Genomic DNA, 14,546 nt, shown 5'->3' on the forward strand with positions numbered 1-14,546 from the left:
TCAGTAATACGTAACGTGACTCCTCGGCCGGGGCTACGGGCTGGGTCTGAGCGGTTTCACAGGGCCGCGGCTCGGGCACGGGGATGCCTGGTGGGCTCTTGTCGGTGGCGGCCCCTGGGGTTTCCCAACTCAGCTCCGACTGAGCACTCCCCCGACACCGCTTGTTCCCCACTGGGCCGGCACGCGGCCTTCCCCGACGGCTGCCCTCACTCAAGATGGCGGCTGGCGCCGGAAGCGGAAACGAGGCTGTGGGCACGGCCGCACGTGGCGCCGGGTCCAGCATGGCGCGGAGCGGGAGGCTCCGCTCGGGAGCCGCGGCCAAGCTGAAGCGCTGGCGGAAGGGACACAGCAGCGACTCCAACCCCGAGACCCGCCAGCATCGTCTGGCTGCCCGCAGCCGCTTCTGCAGCCGGCCGGCGGGTAAGGGCAGGGGCAGGCGGCTCCTGACGTGTGCCCGGCTCTTCCCGGAGGGGTGCAGGGGCGCGGAGGGGCTGCGGAGCCAACCTTGGGGTCCTCCGAGAGCTGGGGCTGGGGCAGGAGTGAGAGCGGAGCCGCTGACAGTTCCAGGGTAGGCGGAGGCGGCAAACCGGGGAGGACAACCGAGGCGTAAGGAGTTTACCTCGTAGTGACACCGGGCCTCGGAAGCGGAATGGGGCACCGCATGCTGCAGTGCCTCTCGTCCTGCGAGGCTCCCCAGAGCCATGGCCATATCTTTAAGTGTTGCTGTGGTGTCTGGTATGATGATGAACGTGACAAACTAACATTCAGCCGGCCACATGATGGGGAAGGTAAACCCAAGTGTGAGAGCACTGGCTGCTCCTGGCCAAGGAAATCTTTCTCCTGTAGATGCTGGCTGCAGGCTGATGGCTGGGACTCACAGGGACATACAGCATCTGTCCTGGCTGTCTGGTTGCTAGGGCTTCAGGTAGAAGAGGATAAATAGGGCAGAGTACAAGAAGCACCTTGATGTTAAAGTCTTGGCATGCATGGACGTGATGCTCTCTTTCATCAGAAATGACTGGACTGTGCTCTGGTTTCTTTGCACAGGAACGAGGAGCTTTTTACAGTTATTCATGTGCTTTTGCCCCCTGGGGCAAAGCAGCACCTGTATTCCACATGCTGGATATGAGCTCCAGCCAAGCCAGTCTGGCTGGGAGGGGAGGGGAGCGTGGAGGATTTCAGGGTGAATGGTGGAGCGCTGTGACTCCTCAGTTCTGACACATCTCTCACCTGCAGAGAAAAGTAACCTGACGGTGGATGCAGTGAAGCTGCACAATGAGCTGCAGTCGGGGTCCCTGCGTCTGCAGCGGGCGGGTGACAGCGCCCAGCGGATGGAGGAGGGCAGTGCTGAGGAGGCGGCCACAGAGAGATCCTCCGGCACCTTCCTGAGCGGCCTGAGCGACTGCAGCAACGTCACCTTCAGCAAGGTGCAGCGCTTCTGGGAATCCAACTCTGCTGCTCACAAAGAGGTACGGGCAGAGCAGGGCTGGGGAAGGGGGGTGTCTGGGCCCCTGGCTGTGAGGCTGAGAGGTGCTGACCTGCTGTGCTGGCTGCTCACAGATCTGTGCCGTGCTGGCGGCTGTGACAGAGGTGATCCGCTCCCGGGGCGGCAGGGAGAGCGAGACAGAATACTTTGCTGCACTGGTGAGTTCTGGTTGTGTGGAAGGGGCACGAGGGGAGCTGCTGCTGGCAGCATGGGTGGGCTCTGAGGAGGGATAGAGAAAGGTCTGTGCTTGTAGCCTGAGTGGCTTTGTTCAGCAGAGATGCTGTTGGGCTGCTCCTGGTTTCTTTTCCCCCTCCCCAGGGGTTGGGGAAGAGCTGGCCTGGTGTGACCCCTGCACCCCATCCCTTAGCCATCCCTTCTGTTCCCAGATGACCACGCTGGAGGCAGTGGAGTCCCCCGAGTCGCTGTCTGCTGTCGCCTATCTGCTTAACCTTGTCCTAAAGCGGTGAGTGGCTGGCAGAGAAGCAGAGAGAGCTAACAGACTCCATCATGGAAAAGGGATTGGCGCTGTCCTCCCTCCCCAGGCTGGGGAAGGAATCCACCTGGAATGAGCTGGTGATGCTGTCCCCTTTGTGACTGCTAGCAGCTGTCTTCTCCTCACCCTACTGATATGTCCCCTTTTCCTGGCAGGGTCCCGAGCCCTGTTCTCATCAAGAAGTTCTCAGATGCCTCAAAAGCCTTCATGAGTATCGTGTCCTCACAGGCCTGCAGCAGCTCCACCTCTGCCCTGCGATGGGTGAGTAGCCAAGAGGCAGCCAGCCATGTCAGCTCTGCTGAGTGCTGGGGTCAAGGCTGCTGCTGTAGGGTGGTGCTGGGTGCTCGGCCTGAGGCCCTTGCAGTGAAAGGGGGATGTCACTGTGGGGTGATGCTAATGCCCCTGCTGCTCCCTTGTCATAGGTACTCTCTTGCCTGGCCACACTGCTACGGAAGCAAGACTTGGCAGCCTGGAGCTACCCTGTCACCCTGCAGGTCTATCACGGCTTGTTGAGCTTTTGTGTTCATACCAAGCCCAAGGTGAGAGCCCAGTGCTTCTGGCAGGAGATGATGCTGCTCTGGGGGTTTGTTTCTGGGGACTGCTGTACCCCTGGGTCTGTAGTTTCTGCTCACCTGTGGTCTTCTTCCTGCAGGTGCGGAAGGCAGCGCAGCACGGTGTGTGCTCTGTCCTGAGGGGCAGTGAGTTCATGTTTGGCGATGCAGCCCCTGAGCATCACCCTGCAGCACCCTCCACCGCCAAGTTCTGTGTGCAGGAGATTGAAAAAGCTGGAGGTGTGGGGCACTGGAGCATGGGGTCTGTAGCTGCATGTGGGGGACTCTGCCACTGTGGGATTTGGAGGGAAGAGGGGAGATTGGAGCATGCTGGATTCCTGGGGAGGATATGCGATATCTTTAGGGCACCTATGGTGTTTTGAAGCCTCCTCAGCCATTCCGGTGGTTTCCTGCTCCCATGAGTTAGGGGAGTGTTCACTCTGGTTCTGTGGGTCAGCCCCACTGCTTGTTAGGGGGCTTTGCCTTGGGCAGGGCTTTGCTGTGGTGTCCCACAGGCTCAGGTTGCTCTGCTCCTGTAGGTGCCAAGGAGGCCACCACCACCCTGCATGTCCTTGCCCTGCTGCGGGACGTGCTGCCCTGCTTCCCTGCAGCTGTGGTGAAGACCTGCTGTGAGACCTTGCTCAGAGTCATGACCCTCAGCCATGTGGTGAGTGTTCCTGCTCCAGGGGTGACAAGGGCATGGGCTACACTCTGAAAGGGATCAGATTCTCTCATCTGACAACTGGGAGCCTGGAAATGCAGGATGCAAATGGAAAAGGGCCTAGGACTGCTGTGGAAGAGGGAGGCTATGCAGACCCAGCATAGTTGCAGTAGTGCTGGGTTTTCCAGGGCAGAGCTTGCTTTGGAATAGGGGGACTGGGTTCAAAGCAGAGCCTGCTCTCCTGACACCGTGTCCTTTGCAGCTGGTGACAGCGTGTGCCATGCAAGCTTTCCACAGCCTCTTCAGCGCCCAGGCCAGTGTGGCCTGCTTGCCAGCTGAGCTCAATGCCCAGATCATCACCGTGAGTGTGGGCTACCAGTGTGGGGAGGGACAGAGCTGGCAGTTGCACAGCACCCACCCACCCACCCAACCTTCTGCTTCTGCAGGCTCTCTACGACTACGTGCCCAGCACGAGTGACCTGCAGCCACTGCTGACCTGGCTGTCCACCATGGAGCGGGCTCACATCAACCTGGGCAGGTGCAGACAGGGGCTGTGGCTGGGTGAGGGGAGAGGTGCCTGCTTGGTCTCTAATCTGGCTTTTCTTTCCTCTCCAGGCTGCAAAAGGACCTGTGCTGGGCTCACTTGCCCCGGCTCTTCTCTGCTGCCATGAACTGCTTCCTCTCCCCACACTCCCAGGTGGTGTCAGCAGCAGCACAGACCCTGGAGGTACCACACTCAGACACCTCTCCTTGCTTGGATACCCTGGGCCTTGTGGGGGGCTCTGCCATGGGGCATGGGGCCAGCAAGGGATATGCCCCTCTGTGCCTGTGAGGCTGGGGGTTCTGTGGTCCAGCAGCTGTCCCATTTTCCCTATTTGCCCTTGCAGACTATCCTGAGTGAGTGTATTGCTCCCCACATGGAGGATGTGGGAACTGTGTCTGCATCTGCCCCAGCCCCTGCTGCCTACCTGTGCAAGATGTTCAGGTGAGGAGCAGCGATGTGGGAGTGGCTGCCCATGGGTCTGGCTGAGCTCTGACCAGCCTCTGCCCAGGCCTCAATGGGGTCTAGCAGGCCTGGTGGGCACCCTGAACACTGCCAGTGTGACCATCTTCCTTCTTCTCTCCAGATCAGTGGAGGAAGGGCTGACATACCGTTTCCACGCAGCGTGGGATGAAGTTCTGCGAGTGTTGGAGGTCTTCTTTGAGACATGTGGGAAGCAGTGCCATCCCATCATGAGGAAGGTGAGCCAGGCTAAAAGGGCACAGATTCATCCATAGAGGCTGGTGGGGTGAGTGCAGTGCTGTCTGGGCTGTGTTGCCCCCTCCAGCTGGAGCAGGGCCATGCTGTTTGCCCTGCTCTGTTGTCTGTGTGTGGCCAGAGCGTGCACAGCTTTGGGACACTCGGCACAGGGACATGCAGGGCAGCTGGCATCCCAGGGCAGGCAGAGTGATATGTGCCAGCCCTGTGCACGTGGCTCTTCTGTGACTGTCCTGCCCTGTTCCCGCAGTGTCTCCAGTCCCTGTGTGACCTGCGTCTCTCCCCACACTTTCCCTACACTGCTGAAGTGGACCAGGCAGTGGGGGCTGCTGTGAGCACCATGGGTCCCGAGGTGCTCCTGGAGGCTGTGCCCCTGGAGATCAATGGCAAGGAGTGAGTACAGTCACGGGGTAGCAGCTTTGCTGTAGCTGTTATGTTCCCGTTCAGTCCCCGTATAATACTGCAGGTACGGCTGCTAAGCCTACCTGTGCCCGGCTTTGGGGCTGGGTGAAGGTGCCCTGTGCCCTGGGGCTGATGCTGGCAGTGCCCCACACCCTCCTGAGCCATGTCTTTCCTCCCCAGGGAGACGCTGGATTTCCCCCGCAGCTGGCTCCTGCCGGTGCTGCGGGACAACGTGCAGGGTGCACGCCTTGGCTTCTTCACCAGCTACTTCTTGCCTTTGGCGGCCACCCTGAAAAGCAGAGGTGAGGAGAGCAGCATGTTAGGGGCCTTAGCAGTCCAGGGTATTCTGTGGGACCTCCCTTTTCTGCCCTGAGGTGGAGCAAGGCTTTGTAATGTCTTCTGCTCCACTCATCTCTTTCTCTTCTGCAGCCCTGGAGTTTACCCAAGCTGGGAAGAGTGTGGAGGCCAAGATCTACGACACGCTGCAGTGGCAGGTAACAACCAGCGCCTGGCAGCCTTGCCATAGTGTACCCCTGTACCATGCTGGGGAGCAGTGACTTGGGCAAAGACTGTGGCCTCCCACCTTTTTCTCTGCCTTCCAGGTCTGGACTCTGCTTCCTGGCTTCTGCACGCATCCCACAGATGTGCTGGGGGCCTTCAAGGGGCTGGCCCGCACCCTGGGCATGGCCATCAGTGAGCGCCCCGATCTCCGCCCCACCGTGTGCCAGGCCTTGCGCACCCTCATCCACAAAGGCTGCGAGACAGGTTGGGGCAAAACAGGCCCTTGTGGGGGGCTCCTGCCACTTCTGGGAGGGCAAATGCTGATCTGTAGCCCCTGTCATCCTTTCCCTAGATGCGGAGCGGGCAGAAGTGGGTCGCTTTGCCAAAAATTTCCTGCCCATCCTGTTCAACGTGTACAGCCAACCCGAGGAGGATGGGGGCACAAGTGCTCAGCACCGCTCTGTGCTGGACACTGTCCGTGCTTACCTGACCATCACAGATCCTCAGGTGAGGGGCACTGGGGCAAGCTGTCCTGGCTTGGGCCGGTATCTCCCAGCTGGACTCAGTCTGATGGGGCTTTGGTGCAGGCCTGGCTGATGAGGACAGGAAGAAAGGCTTTGACCAGAGAGCAGCCCTTCTTGCCCTCATGGGCAGGGAGACCTCTCTAGCCCACACTCTGGGATTTCCCAATCACATCTCACCCATCATGGACAAGCTCTTTGTGAATTTGTCCAGGTCTTTTTGGACTCACTGGTGCTTCTGGTCTCCACAAAGTCCTTTAGCAAGTTGTTTGCCGGGTGGATTGTAAACTCTTGTAAAAGCACTCACTTCAATCAGTTCTGATCCTGCTCTCTGTGCCTGTCCTGCAGATGGTGTGTGGATTCCTGGAGAAAGCCAGTGCAAAGCTGACCAGTCCTGAGAGCTCTGAGTTTGCCAGGTAACACCTGGGAGCTGATGCTAATGGGTAGGACTCCTGGCATGCTCCTGGTGAGCAGCACTAGGGCATTGTCCTGTGTGGGCTCTGCCACCATTGTGCACTTGATGTGACCTGCAGCTGGTGTTCCAGCTTGGTCAGGATGTGATGCCACAGTTAACAGCTGCAGATGTGTGTCCTTCTCTGCTGCAGACTCTCCATCCTGGACCTGGTAGTGGCAATGGCACCCTATGCTGATGAGCAGTCCCTGGACTCCTTGTACCGTACCATCCAGCCTTCCCTCCAGGTGAGTTGGTCCTCAGCCCTGACAGATGCTGGGGCAGCAGTGGGGCACCTTCTGCTTGCTGCCAGCTTGGACCCACACTCCAGGGACTGAGCAGCTGCCATAAGGGATAGGTCTCTGCTGGGTGGTGTGGGGTGCTGGTGTCCCTTCAGACACCGTGGTGAGGGGCTGGCTTGACAGTGGGAGCATGCTGGCTGTCCCTGCAGAGCAAAGAGCGCAGCATGCAGAAGAAGGCGTACCGTGTGCTGGAGGAGGTGTGTGCTGCTCCCCACGCTCCCTGCCAGGCCTTCGTCCACTCCCACCTCCAGGAGCTGCAGGCAGCGCTGCTGGACTCGCTCAAGAGCGCAGCATCCCCGGCCAAGAGGGTGAGAGCAAGGGCTGTGCTGGTGGTGATCAGTCACTGCTGGAAGGGAAGGGAAGGCATGGGGTGGGTGGTAGGGTAACCAGGTGTGTGTCCCTGGGTGTACCACTGCTGGTCTGTTTCTCTCCCCAGCCACGGCTGAAATGCCTGTTCCACATTGTGAAGCAGCTGTCTGCAGAGCACGAGCCTTTTGTCACTGCCCTGGTCCCAGAGGTGAGCATGGTCCCTGTGAGGAGCTGGCTGGTCCTGGCTGTGGTGGTGGCAGCAGTAGTGACATGCTGTGTTTCTCCAGGTCATCCTGTGCACCAAGGAGGTGTCTGTGGGGGCCCGCAAGAACGCCTTCATGCTGCTCGTGGAGATGGGCCATGCTTTCATCCGCTTTGGGCCCACCCCTGAAGGTGAGCTTCTGTTTTACTTCCTCAGCCCCATGGCCACTCTGGCCCCGGGGAGGTCAGACCCAGGCCGAGCATTCTGCTGCAATGGTCCAGGGATGCTGCTGGACGCAGAGTGAGTCGGGCCCTGAGTCATCCCCCTCTTGCAGAGGCCATGCAGCGCTTCCTGCTCCTCATCTACGTGGGGCTCACTGGCTCAGTCACCATGATCAGCTGCACCGTGCTGGCGCTGACCCGCCTGTTCTTCGAGTTCAAAGGTGAGCAGGAGGGCTGGGGGGACGAGGCAGAGCCCTTTGGGGAAGGTGGGTGCTGGGAGGAAGCCATCTGTGGCTGAGTCCACCGTGGTTGCAGATCACCTGGAGTTCAGTGTGGTGGAGCAGCTCCTGCAGAACATCTGCCTGTTGCTGGCCTCCCGCACACGGGATGTGGTCAAGGCAGCCCTGGGATTCCTGAAGGTCACACTGCTCCTGGTGGACACCAAGCTCCTGGCCAAGCATGTCCAGACAATGGTGAGATCATACACGGGGTGGCTCGAGGAGGGTGGTGGGAAAAGCTGTGTCTGCCTTGGGCAGGCAGGAGCATCTCAGGAGCATCTCCAGCTGCACTCTGCCTGGGAGCCAGGGAAACAACCTTGATCTCAGTGGCTGAGATGGCAGTGAGGAGGCTCCTCTCCTGCATCCTGGCATAGATGTGCCAGAAAATCCCCATGAACTAGCACTGCCAAGCATGGGCACCTCCCCATGGCCTTACCTGGGGCAGGCATGGAGAGATGGCACCAGGGTGAACAAGGCAACCATGCAGATAAAGGTTGGGAGGCTGGGTCCCCAAGGCAGGCGTGCTTTGGTCTTGAGGGTCTCTGTCCTGACAGCTGGAGGCTGTGGGGAACCTTTCAGATGACATGAGGCGCCACTTCCGTATGAAGCTGCGAAACCTTTTCATCAAGTTCATCCGCAAGTTTGGGTAAGCCAGGGTGTCCTGGGGTGGTGAGGGAGCTCTCTGGGGAGCAGTGCAGGAGGAGGTGGGTGCTGACTGCTCTCTGTGTGTTTCCTCAGCTTTGAGCTGGTCAAGGGGCTGCTGCCAGCCGAGTACCATAAGGTGCTGGTGAACATCCGCAAGGCAGAGTCCCGGAGCCGCAAGCAGCGTGCCCTGAAGAAGGCAGCTGCAGATGCGGATGAGGAGGAGGCACCAGCACCACAGCCCAGAGGAGACAGGTGAAGATGGGCTCAGGGTCAAGAAAGAGCAGCCCCCACAGGGGACTTGGCACTGCATCTGCTCAGCTGGTGCTCCTAGAGATGCTGGAGACATCTGCAGGGCTGCTCTTCATTGTGGGGCAGCGTGCACCCCTGGGCTTAATCCATTTTCCATCATCCTTTCCACCTTTTGAGCAGTATGGAGGAGATCCTGGCTGACTCAGAGGATGAGGAGGAGGAAGAGGAGGAACGGCATCGGGGCAAGGAGTGGAGGAAGCAAGCACGGCAGAAGGGCCAGGCATGGCTCAAGGAAGGGGAAGATGATGAGCCCCTCAACTTCCTGGACCCTAATGTGTCCCAGCGGGTGCTGGGTAAGGAGTGGAGCTTCAGATGGGGCTAGGGAGGGATGGATGGGGCAGGGGCTGCTGCAATGCACAGGGGCCCTGGGGGTTGCTGCCCCCAGAATTGGATCCTTCTGCAGGCCCTGACCCATTTCTCTGTGAGCAGCCACCAAGCCAGGCCCCAAGCGGTCCAGAGGAGTGAGCCATGATTTCCAGATGTCTGAGGATGGACGCCTAATCATCCATGAAGAGGAAGAGGAGCTGGATGATGATGAAGGCAAAGGTACTACCTGGGCTGACAGGGGCCACTCTAGACTTGCTCTGGGTCTCTGAATGGTTTTCATCCTGCCACCTGCACGTGGGATCTTGGGGGCATGTGGGTGGAAGTGGCAGGAGCTGGTATGGCCTTGTGTCACACGGAGCGGCGCTCTTCTGGGCTGGTGCCCAAGGGAAGCAGTCACCTACATCATCAGGAGGGGGCTGGTTCAGCAGAGGCACCCTGCTACTGCCACCCCCTCCAGGGGCTAGCACAGTACCAGGGCTCTGCCATGCCCTCATCACACACTGACCTTCTCATCCTGTCCCATAGGAGCAGATGAGGAGATGGCAGATGTGCTGCAAGATGTGGGGCTCCGCAGTGTGAGTATGGGGCTCGTGGTCCTGAGGAGATGCTGCGGGAACTCACCCTTGCCAAGCCACTGCCTGTGCCATGGCAGCTGCTGCTCTGCCCAAGAGGCCAGTGGGGACACCAGGCAATTGCCAGCTGCTTGGGGGGTGCAGGAAGTTGTCTGGGATGGGGATGTGCTGTCTGGGAAGCCTCTTGGTGCCCATGGGAGGAAGCAGGAGGTTGGGGGTTGATGGGAGGGCAGAACTGTAAAGACAAGCCAGCTGCAGGGTTCCTGCTCTTTCTCTGCAGAAGAAAAGTCAGAAGCGTCGGTTCAGAGAGGAGCCAGACGATGAGGAAGCTGAGGGTGGAACCTCTTCTCAGTATAGAGGTAAGTCCTCTGCCTGTGCCCAGTCTGGGGCTCCCCAGAGGGCCAGAACCGTGTGTCATCCCAGAGCACATGGCACATGATTGCATGCAGATGGTTCCTGAATATCTTCATTGTGGGAGACTCCAGAATGCCTCTCTAGGCAGTCTGTTCCAGTGCACAGTCACCCACACAGCAAAGAACTTCCTGGCATCAGTTTCTGCCATTGCCTCTTGTCCTATTGCTCAACAGCAGTGAGCAGAGCCTGGTGCTATCCTCTTGACATCCTCCCTTCAGATACTTACAGACATTGATGAGGTCCCCTTTTAGGTGCCTCTTTTCTGGTCTGAACAGGCCCAGCTCTCAGCCTTTCCTCATAAGAGAGGTGCTCCAGTCCCTTAATCCTTCACTGGACCAGCTCCATGAACTCAATGTGTCTCTTGTACTGTTGAGCCCAGAACTGGACACAGCATTCCAAGTGCATCCCCACTAGGGCTGAGTTAAAGGGGCGGGATCCCTTTCCTTGACCTGCTGGAAATGCTCTTCTTAATGCACCCTAGGACACTGTTGGCCCTCTTGGCCACCAGGGCACTGCTGGCTCATGAACAACTTTTCTACCAGGATCCCCAGGCTTTCTCTGCAGAGCTGATTTCCAGCAGGTTGGCCCCCAGTCTGAACTGGTGCTTGGGGTTATTTCTCCCCAGGTGCATTTGCCTTCATTAATTTCAGACAGTTTTCTGCACATTTCTCCTGAGATTTTACTTGTGGGAAATTGCCACCCCTCTGCTGTCCTGACCCCAAGAGCTGGAGGCAAAAACGGGAACAGCTTCCACAGCCTAGATCTGGGCAGGGGGAGGCCCAGGACCCCCTTCCAACACTCATTCTCTTTTCCAGCTGGAGGCTCTGGGATCCATCGGCCGCTGAACAAGGTGCCAGCCTTCGGTGCAGAGTATAGATCCAAGGTGAGGGACCCATGGGGTGGCAGGGTTTGTCTGTGGGGATGCTTGGAATTTGCTGGGGCAGGGAAGCACCATTTTTGTTGGTAGTGTGGTCCTGTAGCACCAAGGTTGGAGGGGATCTCTGCTCCAAGAGGAGTTGCCAAACGCTCAGTATGTCTGAACGCTGCCAGCCCATTTCAAAGTTCCTGTCCTATCCTTGCCATGGACAGTTCCTGCTCACTGCTCAAAGCAGGTGTCTAACATCATGTTGGTGGGAAATCAGCCCCCAGGGCAGTGTGCTGAGCTGGCACCCCACTGCAACACAGTCTTTGGGATAGCCAGGTGGCAGGGTTGCACTGGAATGGTATGCATGTGTCTTCCCTGGTGCTGCATCTTCTCTCATGTCACTGTCTCCCACAGAAAGGTAAAGGTGACGTGAAGAAGAAGGGCCAACTCGACCCCTATGCCTACATCCCCCTGAACAGAGCTAAACTCAACAGAAGGTGAGGCTAACCAGGGAGGGCACAGCGGTGGGAACGGCGATCCTGAATTTGTTAGGGGGTTTTTTGGTGGGTTTGGGAGCTCCCTGTCATCTACTGTGCCATTCATTGTGGAGTCTGGAGCAGCATCCCCATGGGTTAGGTGTGCCCAGTGCCTGCACCACACCAGCCCTGTGGGTGAGATGTGCCCAGTGCCTGCACCAAACCAGTCCCTTGGGTTAGGTGTGCCCAGTGCCTGCACCACACCAGTCCCTTGGGTTAGGTGTGCCCAGTGCCTGCACCACACCAGCCCCGTGGGTGAGGTGTGCCCAGTGCCTGCACCAAACCAGTCCCTTGGGTTAGGTGTGCCCAGTGCCTGCACCACACCAGTCCCTTGGGTTAGGTGTGCCCAGTGCCTGCACCACACCAGCCCCGTGGGTGAGGTGTGCCCAGTGCCTGCACCAAACCAGTCCCTTGGGTTAGGTGTGCCCAGTGCCTGCACCACACCAGTCCCTTGGGTTAGGTGTGCCCAGTGCCTGCACCACACCAGCCCCGTGGGTGAGGTGTGCCCAGTGCCTGCACCAAACCAGTCCCTTGGGTTAGGTGTGCCCAGTGCCTGCACCACACCAGTCCCTTGGGTTAGGTGTGCCCAGTGCCTGCACCAAACCAGCTCCCTGCTCTTTGCTCCCTGCAGGAAGCGGGCGAAAATGCAGGGCCAGTTCAAGGGCCTGATGAAGGGCGCGCAGCGCGGGGCCAAGGCCGGCCGCAGGAACCGTCTGAAGGCCCAACGCTCCTGAGCACACTCCAGTGCTCCCCCTGCCCAAGGACACAGCATCCTGTTAGTGGAACAGCTGAGGGTCCTCTTGAAGGTGACCTGCGTTTGTCTGAGACTCCCTGGGAAGCTGCTTGGATGTATTATGGACTAATGGCCCTTCTGTGCCTGGTACAGGCATGGATGTGTGTGTGTGTGAGAGCAAGTGATGTGTAAAGAATTCTCTATATTGATAAATATCCTCTGTTCTTATCCAGCCCAGATTCCTCCTCTCTCTCTGTCCCTTCAGATCTTGCATAACTGTGCTGTGCCTTTGTCCACGTGCAGCGGGTCCTTCTGCCACTGCAGGGCTGCATCCTGCAGGGCTGACAGCAGCATCAGCCTGGGCCTGGGGCTCTCTCTCCCACACTGGGCTTGCCTGGAGGCTGCCAGGAGCAGCACTGGGGCACAGAGCAGTGGGGCACATGTGCAGCAGGGCTGAGATGTGGAGCTGGCCATAGAACAAAGCCAGAGAGGCTGAAGTCCCTACAGCCAGCTTTCTTTACCAAATTCCTGGCAGGCTCTTCTGCCCAAAACCGTGGCCAGAGGATCTGTGCCATGTGAAAGTGACTGCCATTTGACCACTGGACACTTTTCCCATATCAGCCATGCTTGATGGCAGGGCAGGAACAGTTTGCTGCAAATTTCTTCAAACTGGCTGGAAAACTGCTACAGCAAAGCTCTGTGCCTTGCCATTTCTCTTACCTTTGAGAGCTGAGAGAAGCCCTTTGCTCTGGCCACTTCCTGCCAGACCTGAGCAGCATGAGTAATCCTGAAGCTTTTTAGCTGCTCAGCCCTGTCACATTGGCCTGAGCATCAGGTTTTGCCCAGCTACTTCTATGCTGAGTGCAAAAGAAGGTGTTTGGCCCAAGTGTGCTGCAGAGAGCAGCGCTGAGGGTAGTGGGTTCAGGTCCCATTGCTCACACTGCTAAGAACATGTGTTGGTGAATGTAGCTGGCTTTCCCTTCGTCTTTCATATTAAAAAGCCTTCAGCCCTTTGTAATTTCCTTTTGTGGCAGCTTACATGCTGGAATTGCAACGCTTCTCAGTCTGTAATAAGCTAAAGGGATTGTGCTTGTTCAGCCTCTTACTGCAGGCTTTTTTCTGGAGGCTGCAAATCCAGTTTTGTGGCTTTCTTATGCTTGTTTTTTTTTTTCCAAGATCCTTTTAAAAGCCTGGGATGGAGGAGGAGCTCTTGTACTGATACTGGTCCTGCCTCGTCAGGAATGCTGTTCCCTGTGTGCTTTCCCACCCAGGGCTCTCAGTGGGACCCTTGAGCCCCAGTCCAAGTTGAGGTGCTGCTGCTTGTCCTGCCAGAAGGCAGCTCACAGCCTGGTTTACAGGACAGGCTTGTCCAGCAGCACCTTGTGACCAGGAGCTGCACCATCTTCTGCTGCCTGCAGCGTGGGCCTGATGCCTCCCCTCCCCTGAGAGCAGGACAGGGGGGGAGGCAGGCAGCAGTCACCTTCTGAGACACCAGCACCTGTAACCTGAGGCTCTAGACCCAGCAGAGCTATCTGTCTTCCTGCTTTCCCTTCTCTCCTTGGAGACAGGGCCTGGAGAAGGCTGTAGCTAATTTATTTGGGAGCTCCAGCTTACTCACTATTGTTCTTCATTTGCATGTTGTTGCTTAAATTAGTCTATGCCTGCATGGAACAGAAGAGATTTATTAGCACAGAGAATGGTGTTCACCTGAGCTGGAGTCCAGAGAACGGATTCTACTGCAACAACATCTTGTTAATCAGCTAATTAATCATGTAATGCAATGGAAACCCTGGGTGAGGAGGTCATCTTCCCTGGGAAGGCTGGCTGTAAGTCAAGCCTGCTCCCCACCAGCAGCTGCCCCTGGGACCCTCAGGAGCCTGAGCACGTCTCTGACACGGGGCAGGTGAGGGGGGTCATGCCTCCTGCCCCTGCCTGCCACAACTGCTTTGCAGGTACCTGTGGGGAGGCACCAGTTGGGGACCTGGAGAAGTGCTTGGCGTTTGCTGCTCAAGCTGGGAGGTGGCTTGAAGGCTGTTTCTTCATCCAGCAAGCTCTTAAACCATGAAGTACCAGTATGGAGCCACACTTGCACCTGACATTGTCACAAAGGGTTCCTAACCCTTGCAGATAGCAGCTTGAGGAGAGGCTGGCAGGACTAACATGTCCCCCAGTGCTGGCTAAATGCCCACCCTGATTCTTAAAGCAGATGTGCCCTATGGCTTGTGCCCACCCACCATCCAGGTGACCACCCCATCCTGGAAGCACACTGCAGGGCCTTTTGGGGTTCCCCATTCAGAGTTGGGATTCCTCACACACATGCTGCAGGGACAGGAAAACCCACCTGGGGACAGCATATAAGAGGAGCTTTGGTGTTTAAGCTGAAATGATTGGCAGCAAGATAATTAAGTGTGGAGTTTTAAAATGCCAAGGGACCACTCCAGCTGAAATCTAGTCAATTAAAAAAATATTACATTAATTCCTAGTCCCTCAGCACTCCAATCTACAGTTT

The 14,546-nt window shown here is 57.7% G+C and overlaps 1 protein-coding gene across 1 annotated transcript; it reads left to right on the forward strand.

Annotated features, from left to right (window-relative positions):
• The first annotated feature begins 33 nt into the window (after window positions 1–33).
• Window positions 34–12,269, forward strand: RRP12 (ribosomal RNA processing 12 homolog). The gene is made up of 34 exons (XM_005481174.4): window positions 34–420; window positions 1,237–1,469; window positions 1,561–1,644; window positions 1,873–1,949; window positions 2,135–2,240; window positions 2,402–2,518; window positions 2,632–2,770; window positions 3,070–3,197; window positions 3,454–3,552; window positions 3,638–3,729; window positions 3,807–3,918; window positions 4,079–4,176; window positions 4,319–4,433; window positions 4,700–4,842; window positions 5,032–5,153; window positions 5,281–5,345; window positions 5,454–5,616; window positions 5,705–5,859; window positions 6,222–6,289; window positions 6,479–6,572; window positions 6,776–6,934; window positions 7,063–7,143; window positions 7,223–7,328; window positions 7,472–7,579; window positions 7,674–7,831; window positions 8,191–8,282; window positions 8,375–8,533; window positions 8,711–8,883; window positions 9,020–9,136; window positions 9,443–9,492; window positions 9,770–9,848; window positions 10,719–10,786; window positions 11,183–11,265; window positions 11,936–12,269. The coding sequence occupies exons 1-34, from the start codon at window positions 216–218 to the stop codon at window positions 12,036–12,038; spliced, it is 3,951 nt and encodes a 1,316-aa protein (XP_005481231.2). The 5' UTR covers window positions 34–215; the 3' UTR covers window positions 12,039–12,269.
• Window positions 12,270–14,546: the final 2,277 nt, after the last annotated feature.

The sequence above is a fragment of the Zonotrichia albicollis genome, chromosome 7, assembly GCF_047830755.1.
Source record: "Zonotrichia albicollis isolate bZonAlb1 chromosome 7, bZonAlb1.hap1, whole genome shotgun sequence".
NCBI lineage: Eukaryota > Metazoa > Chordata > Aves > Passeriformes > Passerellidae > Zonotrichia > Zonotrichia albicollis.

What these genes read in the sequence shown, in the direction of transcription:
- RRP12 (XM_005481174.4), top strand. Translation starts at nt 216, where the DNA reads ATGGCGGCTGGCGCCGGAAGCGGAAACGAGGCTGTGGGCACGGCCGCA. An exon ending in CTTTGGGCCCACCCCTGAAG is followed by an intron (nt 7,329 to 7,471) that starts GTGAGCTTCTGT and finishes CCCCTCTTGCAG; the next exon opens with AGGCCATGCAGCGCTTCCTG. An exon ending in AAGATGTGGGGCTCCGCAGT is followed by an intron (nt 9,493 to 9,769) that starts GTGAGTATGGGG and finishes CTTTCTCTGCAG; the next exon opens with AAGAAAAGTCAGAAGCGTCG.